The 14,648-nt window shown below is 40.8% G+C and overlaps 1 protein-coding gene across 8 annotated transcripts in view; it reads left to right on the top strand.

Annotated features, from left to right (window-relative positions):
- EPB41L5 (erythrocyte membrane protein band 4.1 like 5) overlaps positions 1 to 14,648 on the top strand; it is a 146,980-nt gene that overhangs the window by 122,043 nt on the left and 10,289 nt on the right. For 5 of the 8 annotated variants that reach the window (XM_033400236.2, XM_033400237.2, XM_033400233.2 and 2 more), the window contains 6 exons: positions 24 to 152; positions 3,489 to 3,553; positions 8,781 to 8,871; positions 10,564 to 10,638; positions 13,983 to 14,024; positions 14,377 to 14,510. In XM_033400236.2, the coding sequence (XP_033256127.1) occupies positions 24 to 152; positions 3,489 to 3,553; positions 8,781 to 8,871; positions 10,564 to 10,638; positions 13,983 to 14,024; positions 14,377 to 14,510 (536 nt within the window). The other 3 variants (XM_033400234.2, XM_033400240.2, XM_049712117.1) reach the window with 2 other exon arrangements.

Here is a 14,648-nt window from a genome sequence, read left to right as displayed (position 1 = left end):
TACAGTATATTTTTAATATCTAGGAGGAAGTGGTGAAGTTAACTGAGAAATGTCTGAATAATGCCATTGACAGCCCAGCACTGAATGCCAGGAGAGTTCCTCCTGACTTGAAGAGTAACATTTTGAAGGCTCATGTAGAAGCAGTGCAGAAGGTAAGCTGCCTTTACGAGGGTCCTGGTGAAGTGGAAGGAGACCCTGTAGAACAAGGAAAGTATACAAACGGTAGACATGAGTGACTTGGCCGGTGATTAGAGAGAGAGTAGCACCAGGAAGCACACTCAAGATGGCAATGCCGGAACTTGCCTGGCGGTCCAGTGGTTAGGACTCCGCGCCTCCACCGCAGAGGTGCGCGTTCCATCCCTGGTCAGGGAACTGAGATCCTGCATGCAGCACAGTGCGGCCAAAAAAAGGAAAAAAAAAAAAAAAAAAAAGATGGCACATGCCTTCCCAACTCCAAATTCTACTCGGGCAAGATTAAGAGCGGGGAGTCACAGGATAAAAAGAGTAAAGATGCTGCTCTACAGTATAAGAAGTTTAAAAAAAAAAGTCAAATTCCTGTAGAAGTGAGTCCCTAATCTTTGTCACTTTTATAGCTGGAAACTCTACAGTGATTTTTAGGTTCCTGTCAATATTAAGTCTATGACTTTAGGTCTTTCTTTATCAATTCATTGTTCCCCACCACCCATCTACCCCCAATTCAACAAAATTGTGATGTTATTGGCAACAGAGTGATGGTTATAAGGCGAAGAGTTGGCTGTGTCGTCTCATGAAGGGTGCAGTGGGTAGGGACCAGCCCCCATGAAGTTGATGGCGTCCATGCTCTCAAAATCAGCTTTTCCTTGGCCCTCCCCAACTTTCAGATTATCCTCTGCACTGAAGCAGGACAGAAGCCTGTCTCACCAAGTCCGGTTGTCAACTAGGATTTCAAAATAATCCTGTTGTTGGGAAGGGGCTCTTTACCCATTGTGTTCCCAGGCACAGACCTTGAAGAGAGCTGAGACGACTTGAGGAATGTCGTTCATGCACTTTATGTACCTTCTCACCCCAGTGTAAACATAAAACATAATATTTATATATAAAATACGGCAGTACACGCTCTGGAATCAGACAACTGGAGTTTGAATCCTGTTTCTAATCTAGTAGCTAGTCACCGATTAGCTTTGTGACTTGGCAAGTTAGTTACTTTCCCTGAGCCTCAGTTTAATTATGTTTAAAAAGGGGTAATGGTAATACCTTCCCGAAGGTGGGTTATAAGGATGAAATAAAATGATAAAGGTAAAGGCCACAGAATGGCTTCTGGCACAGAATTAGTGTTTAGTAAGTGTTGATCCTGATGTTGACACTGCCTATTGTAGCAGCAGTGGTGGTGACAGCTTTTCGTCACCTTACGTTTCAGTTGTACTTTGGATCTGTTTTGACTTGAACAAGAGAGAAATAACTCGAATAACCCTAAATGAAAGATTTTGTTTTATAGTTAAAATCATCCCACAAAGAAAAATTCAGGACCAGACGCCTTCATTGTTAAGGCCTACTGAACATCTAAGGCAGAAGTAATGACAGTCCTACACAAGCTCTTTCAGGAATTAGAAGAGCAGGGAGCACTTCCCAACTCGTTTTATGAGGCTAGTCTTAGCCTGACACCAAAGCCAGAGAAGGAGAGTACAAGAAAAGCAGCTACAGACCAGGACTGTTCTCGAACATGGACTCGAAAGCCCTTAACAAAGTGGAAGCAAATCATACTGAACAGCTTATAAACAGGATAGTACACCATGGCCAAGTAGGGTTTATCTCAGGAAAAAAGTTCGTTTATCGTTCAAAAACCAGTATAGTATAACATATTAAAAAATAAGGAAAATTGTCTCAATTTATTTGGAAAAGGCATTTCACATTATTTATCACTTGTTCATGATAAAAGCTCACAGCAAACTAGTAGTAGAATGGAACTTCAGCCTGATAAAGGGTATCTATGAAAAAAGTCTACAGCTAACATTGTAATTCATAGCTAAAGTTAACAACTGACAGGCCTGTGACTGCCTGCAATGCACGCAGCTGGTAAGAACATAAAATGTTCCAAGTACTTTATAAAGGAGTTGGTAAGGGCTTCCCTGGTGGTGCAGTGGTTGAGAGTCCACCTGCCAATGCAGGGGACACAGATTCGATCCCTGGTCTCGGAAGTTCCCACATGTGGTTGAGCTGCTAAGCCCGTGTGCCACAACTACTGAGCCTGCACTCTAGAGCCCATGAGCCACAACTGCTGAAGCCCGTGTGCCACAACTACTGAGCCTGTGCACCTAGAGCCCGTGCTCCGCAACAAAGAGCAGCCCCGGCTCTACACAACTAGAGAAAGCCTGCGCACAGCAACAAAGACCCAATGCAGCCAAAAACTAATGTATTAATTTTGAAAAAAAGAGTTGGTAAAATAGTAAACGTACACTCAGCATATGACCCAGCAGCCCCACTCTCAGGCATTTACTCCAGAGAAGTGAGAGCGCAGGTTCACACAGGCACTAGTACGTGAGTGTTCCTGGCACCTTAGTTTGTAATAGGTGAACACTAGAAACGATCCAAATGTCCATCAGCAAGTAAACAGATAAACAAATTGGGGTGTATCCATGCAGTGGAAAGCTACTCAGCACGCAAAAAAGGAATGCATTAGTGACACGTGCAACACCATGGGTGAACCTCAAAAACATCCTGTTAGTCTAAAGAGGGGGCCACAAAAGGATGCTATGATTCCATTTATATGAAACTATGGAAAGCACAGATCACTGCTGGCCACGTGTATGGGTTTTTGGTGGGATTGTATCGGAAGCCTCAAGGGAACATTTGGGGTAGTGGAAGTGTTACATATGTTGATTGTAGTGTTGATTATGTACCAAACCGTGTGTGCATTTTACTGTATGTAAATGATACCTCAATAACTGACCTCTTTAGAATTCTCCTCTGAAATATTCCTTGTACTCAGGGAAAAACAAAGCCAGATATGCAGCTTAATATGTTTCTGCTTTTTATCATGTAAATTTGAAAAATTCTGGCATTGAATCTTTTTGGATTCTGTGTACATTGACTAACATATCATTGTGTCTTAAATAATTTAGAGCTGTCCAGTAAAGCGTATGGATTCATAGACCAACATATTGAAGTGGAAACTTGGAGTATGAATTTGGGCGTGGGATAGGGTTGTGCTGGGTACAGTACTGATATTTCCATAGATAAGTTGTGGTTACCTCTTTCTGGAACTGAAGCAAACAGATTGTTTCTATTTTTACTGGAAAGGAATGTAAATTTATTACTTTATTACCCACGAGAGAGATTTAATTTTTTAAATTAATTTTTATTGGAGTATAGTTGATTTACAATGTTGTGTTAGTTTCTGCTGTACAGCAGAGTGAATCAGTTAATATATCCACTCTTTTCTAGATTCTGTTCCCATATACGTTATTACAATGTATTGAGGAGATTTAATTTTTATGATTTCTTTTTCTTAGGTTACAAGAGAAGATAGCTTATTAAGTCATAAAAATGCCAGTGTTCAGGATGCTGCCACCAACAGGTACAGTTGTGGGTAGACTGAATTAAATTGGTGTTCTTTTCCTCTTAACTTTCTTTGGGGGGTGTTTTTTTCCTCTTTCCCACTCTGTGATCACATGGTTTCAGGATATCTATTTGAAAGATAGCCTGAAATCACTGTTCTATCCACTACATAGATTCTTAGGACCTAATTTTAGATCATTTGAAGATACTCCTAATTAATCTTTTCATCCTGATTCTTCTTCAGCTGATTCAAACTGTAGAGCAAAAACAGCCTTTGAAGATATTTTTAATCTCATAAGATACCTGGTGAAGAATGTGTACTATTTCTCTTAGGTGTGGTAGTTGCCTTAGTGCCATGCTGTTGGCAGGGTGGGATTGCTCTTATAAACTGTCTTACTATGGGCTCTCACATGACGCAAGCAGATTTCTTTGCTGTTCCCTCTGAGTTCCTTCTGCCTGTCTTTTCTTGTTGAGTGTTATGCCATGTCTCTGTCTTACTAGACTTCCATCCCCTGCTCTGTTGCAGTTTGTTTCGTTCGTCCCTGCGTATCCAGTGTTCTGTGCTTAGTTGGTGCTAAACATTGTTGAGTGAATGTGTTTCTTTTCCCGTTATCCAGAACTTATGCAGTGAAGAGTTTTCTGATTAGTGATATTCAGTTCCAGGTGCTGTAATTAACATAGCACTTAAGCACATGCTTCGTGTAAAGGACTTTACAGTTAGTACTCAGCAAACCTACTACTTGGTGATCGGGGTACAACTGGAATTACAGCTTAACCTTTTCTAAGAAATCAGTTTGCCCACAACATTTTTAATGCTATTGTTGTTTTTATTGGAGCTTTTTAGAGTAACCTCATCACAGACTTTTTTGCCAAGAGGAGGATGATGGGGATGTGACGACCCAGTTGTTTATCAGAAATTTCATTGAACTCTGGAAGGTGGACAGGTCCTGGAATGGACTCCAACTTCCGGATTTGTTTTTCCAAATGGCTGTTGGTATTTTGAATAATCTGTTTTCCTCCCAGGATTTGACATGGATCCTTTAAGATATGCTTATGTTCTTATACAAACCTGGGTCTGTTTCTGGATCTTTTCCTTTTCTGGTACTGTTTTTTTCCTCGTGCCATACCACACTTTTAAAAAGTTGCTGTACCCCCTTTTTAAAAGGAAATATTTCAGGCATACAGAAAGCTATGGAGACTATATAATACATGTCTGTGTACCAAATGTCAAGCTTTGTCATGTCCTCATATTTTGCTGTAGTAGATTTAGATCATTTTGCTTTTATCTTTTTTTTTGAGCTGTAATTCCTATACAGAACCCTTTAAAAGTAGGCAATTTAATGCATTTTAGTGAATTGACAAAGTTGTGCAACCCTAACCACTCTCTGATTCCATAATATTGTCCCCTCACCCCTAACGGAAGCGCCCTCCGCATACGCTGGCTCTCCACGTCGCTCCTCCAGCACCTGGGAGCCACCCACCTACTTTCTGCCTGCACTAGATTTGCCTGCTTAGGACAGTTCATATAACTGGACTCATACAAATATGTGTCTGGTGTTTTTCATTTGACATAATGTTTTCAAGGTTCATCCATATTGTAGCCTGTATTGGTACTCCATGGCTGCATAATATTCCATCGTATGTCCATGTGTCAATGGATGGACATTTGTGTTGTTTCTGCTTTTTGGCTACTGTGAATATAGCTGTTGTTGAACATTCCCACACGAGGATTTGTACATTTACAGTGTACGATTCAGTCGCTTTTGTTTTGATATATCTGAATCTTTAAAAACTTATCCATGGTTTCTTCATTTCAGTTGCCACAATATATTCATTTTTTAATTTATGGACAAATGTTTGTTCCCAATTAACATTGCGCATGTTCTTCATTATACACACATGTTGTAAGGATTTTTCATCTGCTTTCTGTGTTTTGCAGCAGTGTAAACTACATTAAGACTAATCTTTTTTTCTCCTTTTTTTTTTTCGGTTTGGCCTCAGGATTCTTTTTTTAAAATTGAAGTATAATTGATATACAATATTATGTTTGTTTAAGGTGTATAATATAATGATTCAATAGTTTTATAGATTATACTCCATTCTTAAATTTATTATAAATTGGGTATATTTATATCCTTGTAGCCTATTTATTTTATACATAGTATTTAGTTTATACTTATTGATTTCCTATCCCTATCTAGCCTCTCCCCACTTCCCTCATCCCACTGGTAACCCCTAGTTCTCTTTATCTGTGAATCTGTTTCGGTTTTGTTATATTCATTTGTTTATTTTTTAGATCCCACATATAAGTGATAATATACAGTATTTGTCTTTCTCTGTCTGACTTATTTCAGTAAACATAATACCCTCTAGGTCCATCCATGTTGTTGCAAATGGCAGAATTTCTTTTTTATGGCTGAGTAATATTCCACTGCATGTATACACCACATCTTCTTTATCCATTCATCTTGATGGATGCTTAGGTTGCTTTGTATCTTGGCTATTGTAAATAATGCTGCTGTAAACATTGGGGAGCGTGTATCTTTTTGAATTAGTATTTTTGCTTTCTCCGGATGTATATCAGAAATACAATAGAATTGCTGGACTGTATAGTAATTCTATTTTTAGTTTTTTGAGGAACCTCCATACTGTTTTCCATAGTGGCTGCACCAATTTATATTCCCACCAGCAGAGCACAAGGGTTCCCTTTTCTCCACATCCTCACCAACATTTGTTATTTTTGCTCTTTTTGACCATAGCCATTCTGACAGGTGTGAGGTGATACCTCATTGTTTTGATTTGCATCTCCCTGATGATGAGCGATGTTGAGCATCTTTTCATGTGCCTATTGGCCATCTGTATGTGTTCTTTGGAAAAATGCCTATCCAGGTCTTCTGCCCACTTTTAATTGGTTTGTTTATTTTTTTAATATTGAGTTGTATGAGCTATTTATGTATTTTAGATATTAACCTCTTACTGGTCATATCATTTGCAAACATTTTCTCCCATTCTGTAGGCCATCTTTTCCTTTTTTCAGTGGTTTCCTTTGCTCTACAAAAGCCTTTAAGTTTAATTAGGCCCCATTTGTTTAGTTTTGCTTTTGTTTCCTTTGCCTTAGGAGACAGATCCAAAAACAATATTGCTATGATTTATATCAAAGAGTGTTCTACCTTTGTTTTCTATTGGTTTTATGGTTTCTGGTCTTACGTTTAGGTCTTTTATCCATTTTGAGTTTATTTTTGTATATGGTCTGAGAAAGTGTTCTAATTTCATTCTTTTACATGTAGGTGCCCAGTTTTCTGAGAACCATTTACTGAAGAGGCTGTCTTTTCCCCAGTGTATAGTCTTGCTTCCTTTGTTGTGGATTAATTGACCCTAAGTGCATGGGTTTATCTCTGGGCTCTCTATTCTGTTCCATTGATCTATGTGTCTGTTTTTGTGCCAGTACCAGCCTGTTTTGATTACTGTAGCTTTGTAGTATAGTTTGAAGTCAGGGATACCTCCAGCTTTATTCTTTTTTCTCAAGATTGCTTTGGCAATCGGGGTCCTTTGTGTTTCCATATAAATTTTACGATTATTTGTTCCAGTTCTGTGAAAAATGTCTGATAGGAAGTTTGATAGGGATTACATTAAATCTGTAGATTGTTTTGGGTAGTATGGACATTTTAACAAGATTAATTCTTCTAATACATGAACATGGGATATCTTTCCATTTCTTTGTATCATCTTGAGATTTCTTTGTCAATGTTTTCAGAGTTTAGTTTTCAGAGTATAGGTCTTTTGCCTCCTTGGTTAAGTTTATTCCTAGGTATTTTATTCTTTTTGATGCAGTTTTAGACAGGGTTGTTTTTTTGATTTCTCTTTCTGATAGTTTGTTATTAGCATGTAGAAAAGCAGGACTAATCTCTTGTTGAGGGGTTGGGAGACTTCATTGTGAAATGTATTTCACTCCTTTCGGGGCTCACTCCTTTAGTCTCAGCTGTTTCTTTTCTTTGGAGCACAAAGTTATCTTTTCTCTCTGGTAGCTTTTAGGTTTTTCACTGCTTATTCTTGAGATTCTGCATTTTCATTACTGTGCATCTAAGTATAGTTTTATTTTTCATTCTTGTTAGTATTCAAGGTGGTGTTTCAATCTGAAGACCTATGTCTTTTTTTTAGTTTTGGAAAGTCATAAGCCCTTATCTTTGTGAATATCCAGCATCCGTTAGACATTAGCTGAAATGCCCCAATCCCTTCTCTGTCTCTCGTAACTATTCCTTCTTACTTTTCATCTCTCTGCCTCTGTGTGCCTTGGTGCTATGGCTGCAGTAGTCCTAGCTTCCGTCTAGCTCCCGAGGCTGACTTTTCCATCTAGGATTTGCCTCTTGTTTTTTCTCAGTCTCCCTGTGGGATTGCACAGGCACTGCTCCTGTCACTTGCATGCTTTCCAGTGATGCTGGAGAGGACTGGGGTCCCTGCCGGGTGTGTCATCCTGGTGGGTGGCGGTCTCTTGGCTTCCCCGTCTCCTCCCTGGCATCGAGGCTGCCTGTTCTTGTGATCCTCACCTGGGGTTGACATCCTTGTCCTTCCTGCTGGCATCCTCTCCCGGGCCGATCCCGCCGCCGCGTCTGGAACCCTGGAGGTGGGCCACTGCCCCGTGCCGCGGAGTGTGCTCCCACCCGCCTCCTGCAGGGGCTTCCTGCCTCGTTCTCCGCGCCTCAGGTGTTCCATGTCACTGAGCTGTCCTGTTCCTGATCTGTCTTCTTCGTGTATCTGTCTGTCTTGTTTTGTGTATCTGCCTAGTCTTCTACATGATTTCTCTAGATCGGTTGCTCTTTGGAGCAGACTGTAGCATCTAATCTGCCCATAACCCTGAAATCACCTCTTGTACTGTGTGTTTCACGGTTTTCGGCATTTCCTCAAAGCTCGTGAGCTACCACTGACATCCTTTATTGGTTCTGAAGTTTTATGAGTTTATTCTTTTGTTAAAAAGAAATCTTTTCTGTCATTTCATTGAGCTTCAGGAGGGAAGCAAAGCACTAGTGAACGGGTCTGACCTGGTTGCGAACCTGTTATGCAATGGGTGGGGAGGGGTTCATGGTGGTGTGTGGGGCAGCACGGACCACTGTCTGGCCCCCCCCACCCCTCGCTGTCTCTTCCTTCCGTGCGGGGTAGTTACCCTGCTTCCCCGAGCCGCCTCCTTCAGCACACTGCCCGTTGCTCCTGCATCGGTCGTCCGTGACACAAACCTGTCTTTGTCTTCCTAGTGCTGAGTTAAATGAGAACGCCATGCCCGGCCCTAGAGGGTCTCTCATTCCGATGCGAACCACACCTGCAGAAAATGGGCCTGCTCTAAAGGTAACGATTCCTTCCACTTTCAAGGTTGCTCCACAGAGACTCCCTTGCCTTGAATCCTGGTTGTACAGGACACCTGGTGATCTCTGACGGCCACCAGAACGTCAGCCGTGAGAAGAGCATTGAGCCTCACTTCTCTAGGGAGAATCCAATTGTCACATCCCTCCCAAGAGCAGCTCAGGGTTTCTTCTCCATTTTTGAGGTATTTGTTGGTAGTTTTGTTTTTAGGGGGTCTCGGTGTTTTTGGGTTTTGGATTCGGGCTATGCTACCCTAGTGTCTCAGACTTTACATGACACATAACAGGCACTAAATAAATATTGATGGATCGAAATTGACTTTCTGACACTGATTGTGTTTGTAACATAACCAGCTTGTCTCAAATTCTGCCTCTCCTCTATCCATCGGCCGTACAGTCCTAGCAGGTCACAAGTCACAGAGACCCAGCTCATGCCCAGTGAACGCTTTCATTTGCAAGTTAAACAAAAAATTATTTTTGTAGATGAACATTTACCATTTTGTTCTTTTATAGTGCAACCACATTTACTGTAGAAGTTTACCAAATATTTCATGAAAACAACACATTAGAAATCACCTGATTCCCACTACCCAAAGACAGTGTGTAGTTAATATTCAGGTGTATAGTTTTTCAGGCTTAGGGGTTTAAAAAAAAAAACTCAACCTAAAATACCTTTAATCAGGAGATTTCTTTCTGCTAATTAAAATTCTAAAAAGATACACTGACATCTCTGATCACTGAAAATCATTAGTTGGAACCTGAGATGTTTTTGGAACAGAGAAGGACAGTTAGCCCAAAGATTTATTGCATATTGTACCAGACAGCGTGATAGGCTTTGAAAATTCAAAAATGAGTGAAACATGGCCTCTTCTTTGAAACTGCTTCCAGCACAGTTGGAGAGAGAATTTTGATACGTTGTGGTAGAGATATGCACAGGCCACCTGGGGGGCCCACTCAGGTCACAGGGTATGAGGGGGTGGGGGAGGAGACAGGCAGGTTTTCATATGTGCGATTAAAATTCAGTTGACATCGAACAGGAAACACAGGGTGGCCTGAAGACAGGCAGAAATGTATAAATGAAGGGCCTTTTTTGTTATGGACTACACCCTGGATACTTACTTCTCTTATTTCCAGACTGGAATTTTATCTGTTATCCTTTTAAAATTCTTCCTGTGCTCAGAAACACACACACCCTGCAGTACAGAACTCTGTTTCTATAAGGTGCTTCAAATACTAATTAGACAAAAGTATTAACATTTATGGGGGGGTTATATTATACTCTTTGTGAACAGTGAAGCATCCATGTGGATAAAGAAGCATTCCAAGTTCAGGCGTGTCCTTAGTCATCGTCTCCTGGGCTGAACCTTTAGCCTCTGCCATCTGGTTTAAGAACTGAGAGCCGGGACGGTCCTAACCCTACGCAAGTTTTGTCTCACCAGAAGGAATAGTTGTATGAAAATTCACATGACACTTTAGCTTTTTAAAGTTCTGACTGTAGTCTAGGTTCCCCTCCAAACAAAAGTGGAATCACTAATAATCATGATTCCTGAGGGTCCCCTTCGTTTAAAGGTTAACACCATCCAGACCTGGGTCCAAATTATACATTGAGAGGATATGGAAAAAATCTAGTCTGGTGACTAATGGGTCATTTAACATCCGTGTATCTTGTCTTCTGTAGGATGCTACAGATGAATTGGATGCCTTGCTTTTATCTCTAACTGAGAATCTCATTGACCACACAACCACACCTCAGGTAAATAGGCTTTAAAACAGCAGGATGGAAAGGTATTTCTGTTTGAAAATGTTCCCAGTAGATTCCAGTTCTTGCCTTTTCTGCAGTTTAGTAAAACTTTTCATTTAGTAAGTGTTTATATTTCGGTAGCCACCTAGCATTGCCTTTTCTGTAGGGAAGTTCTGCCCTCTTGAATCTGTGTGTCACTGGACAGCAGCCACATGTTGCTGAGCCTCTTTGTAATTCAGCACCCTGTTAAGTAGTGTGAGAGGGACATGTGGGGGTAAGCCAGCTTCTGAAGAGTTCAGACAGTAAGACCTCCAGCTGTTAAAAACATCTACAGAATGGTGGGAGCATAAGAGCGGTTGGCGTTAAACATATTGATCATTATTTGAGTTTGGGAGATATCGTGTTAAGTACTGTGACCATAATACAAAGAGGAAGCAGTCACTTCCCTCCAGAGACATACTGGGGTGCAAGGTACACAGATAGTGCATTTAGTGCCTTGTGAGTGGCGTGGCAGGAGTTGCCGTAGGGGTCACTTGAAGGCTTGCAAGTGAGGGCAGTCCTTCCCCTGATGTTTGCGTAGGTCACCAGCCCTCACTCAGGTGTGTGTCTGCATCAGTGGAAAGAGTAGGAAAGCACAGATTGCTGGCCTCCACTCTCAGGCTTTTGGATGTGGTGCATGTGGTCTGGGGCCCAAGAAGCTGCATTTCTGACACGTTCCCAGTGATGTGGGTGTGGGCCGGGAACCACCAGCTTAGGGCCATAATCACAAGAGACTTTACCAGGTGAGCAAGCAGAAAATGAAAGGGATGTTGGCAATATCGGGCTGCAATAATCCTTTAACCAGATGAAAGAGGTAACTTCTAAGGCCAATGCAAGATGGCCTGAAGCCCGGAGAAGGAGTCCTTCGGGCCCAACTCGGAACACTTACTGCTTGTTTGTGCTGTCTCACAGGTGGGGGTAATACAGTGATGAAAATCAATTTGATTAAAGACTTTTTTTTATCACTAATATATTTTTCCTTCCCTACAAATTTAGAATGTTTTAAATAAAAATGTAGACTATGATGCATTTTAGATTCTACATATGAGCTATCTGTTCTATTACACTTACTGATTTTTCTGTTGTTAGAACTGTAATACACTTCTAATAATTTTTTTTTGGCTGCGTTGGGTCTTTGTTGCTGCACGCAGGCTTTCTCTAGTTGCGGCAAGCGGGGGCTACTCTCGGTTGCGGTGCGCGGGCTTCTCATTGCGGAGGCTTCTCTTGTGGAGCACGGGCTCTAGGCGCATGGGCTTCAGTAGTTGTGGCATGCAGGCTCAGTAGTTGTGGCACACGGGCCCTAGAGCACAGGCTCAGTAGTTGTGGCTCGCGGCCTCTAGAGCGCAGGCTCAATAGTTGTGGTGCACGGGCTTTGTTGCTCTGCAGCAGGTGGGATCTTCCTGGACCAGGACTCGAACCCGTGTCCCCTGCATTGGCAGGCATATTCTTAACCACTGAGCCACCAGGGAAGCCCTCTAATAACTTTTTAAGTGATTTTGATACATGTTGAGGCCAGTCCAGCATCATTATGCAGGTGTTTTACTGTTTTTGCTTGTTAATTCTTTCAGATGATTTTTAGAATAACTTTGTCAAGTCTCACTCCCTCTGAAAGCCTTTGAATTTTTATTTGTAATTACGTTAAATTCATAAAGTAACTTGTGGAAAGAACTGATATATTTGTGATAATTCGTCTTAGCCAAGAGTACAATATGTTTTTCTCATCCATGATTTCCTATTTCTCCTAGAAGTTTTGTAGTTACAGTCTCCCCAATATAAGTTTTATATTTTCCTATTTTTGTTATTTCCAGGTCCTTCATGTTTTTTTGCTATTGAGATTTTTTTCCCCATTATATTTAAAGAATTTAGGATTTAACCTAACAGAAAATAGAGAGTCTCTAAATGTTCTCTGTAAGTCTTCTCTATTCTTCATTAGGTTAACTCCTAAATACTTCATAGTTTTGTTGATATTGTGAATGGTATTTAATTTTTTTACTATTGAATTCATAAGTTAATTTTGTGTCTGGCAAACTTGATGAATTCTTTCAGTAGCCAATCTGCTGATTCAAATATTCTGTCAGTTTCTGGGGTGTCTTTAGTATCTCTGTCTGCAGTTATTGATTAATCCATTTCTTACCTATTGCTGGATCTTCCAATTTTTTTTTGAAGATAGGCTGTGAGATGCATATATGTTGATGGTAATTATACTTTCTGAGCTCCTTTTAGCACTTTAAAGTGTCCTTCTTCGCCCTTTTTTTCCTCTCTTTATTTCCCTTTTGACTGATAAAAAATTGACACCCTAGCTTTAAGTTTGAATCACCTTATGTATAATTTTCTGTCATTTTATTTTCAACCTTTTTCTATCTGTTGGTTTTAAGTGGACCTTTCAGCGTTTTGCTGGGTCTTGTATTTAAAATCTTATTCGAGAGTCTGTATCTTCTGATTGAGATTAAATCCATTTATATTTACTGTAATTATGGTTATTATAGGACTTGTTTCTGCCAAACCATTTTTGTTTACTTTTACCATATTTCTTTTTTCTCTCTCTTCTATTTCCTGCGGTTAGAAGTGCACTTTCTTAATATTGGTGGGAAAGTCATATTTTGTATTTTTATTCTTTTGTTGGTTACCTAGATTACTAAAACCTGGACTTGTATTAATTTTTTCTTACCAGAATCTGTCACCAGTGCAAGGACTAGTCTAAGCTTCCACAAAATAGGGGGGAGTCGGGAGTTCATTAGATTACAATTCTACATGCAGAAGTAAGATACAGAAAATTAAACCTTAAAAAGAATACAGCAGAGGCCCTGTGAGTCAGGAGCAGCGTGGGTGTTTTCATTGCTCTCTCCTCCAGGCAGAGTTAGAAAATGGCCTGTAGCTGGACAGAGCTTTCTTCTGTCTTCATTTGAGTTAGCCACAGTCCGCTGTGCAGCGTGCTACCAAGAAGGCTATGATTGTTTGTGATGGACTGAAATGAAGTTTCAGAAAATAAATCTTAAATTGGATGCTAGGGGTTGAGGACAGTCCTAGTGAATGACCTGAAAGTAGTAGTAGCATTAGTAGCATTCTGGGAGTAGTAAGTTTTTAGATTAAAGAGGTTCTCGAGATTATGACAGTTTCTTAAGTGGTGACACATGGCATGTGTGCTGTAGAAAAGGACCTTGGGTTCAGAAGTCCATGTCAGCTCAAGGGCACCATTAAGACCTGCTCCCTGCCCCCCACCCCAGTGCATTTCATAGTAGAAGAAAGCATTATGAGTATAATTATGAAAATAAGTCAGTCTTCCCTAAAAATAAATATACATGTACAATTTTTTTCAGGTGTCTTCCATATCCACGATCACACCCCGTTGGATTGTGCCAGTAAGTTAATATTTGCAATTTTTCTTTCCATTACCCTTTCAGAATGAGGCCTGAAGGAATACCAGGTTCTTATTTTTCCTTGAAAACATGGGGTCATCATCAAATCTCTACTGATTGAACCTACTGGCTTCAAACTAGAGGTTTAATTTTTCTGTTTGTAAATACTTAAGGGTGCTGACAAAAACAAAAATATAAGTCTGATGTGAAGGATGGTAGAAAAACAAAGCAGCTGTCACGGTGAACATCACCCTTCTCATCGCCGTCATCACTGGAGAAGATGACGCAGGGCTGAGTGCTGGCTGCGGGGCAGGTGTGGTCACCTCCGCTCAGACGGCCCGCGTGTTTCCCTCAGCAGAGCGCTGCCCTTCCTAACGGGCTTGCAGGAGACAGCGGGCTCTCGCCGGCCGGGAAGGAGGGGCCTGGCAACAGAGGTGTGGTCTCCCTCATCTCTCCCCCAGCGCCGTTCTTCGTGGATGCTGTGACCAGGTGAGGAATCTTTTCTCAGTTGCAGTTCTCAGGCCTCTGTTAAGAGGAACATATAACGAAATTAATTGTACTTAAAGCAATAATGTCAATTCTTCTCTAGTTGAACCTAATTGAAACTGAATAAATCTTTTCTGTGAT

The sequence above is a fragment of the Orcinus orca genome, chromosome 7 (genome assembly GCF_937001465.1).
Source record: "Orcinus orca chromosome 7, mOrcOrc1.1, whole genome shotgun sequence".
NCBI lineage: Eukaryota > Metazoa > Chordata > Mammalia > Artiodactyla > Delphinidae > Orcinus > Orcinus orca.
Note: the sequence above shows the minus strand (reverse complement) of the source record. Positions and strands in the feature narration are given on the sequence as shown.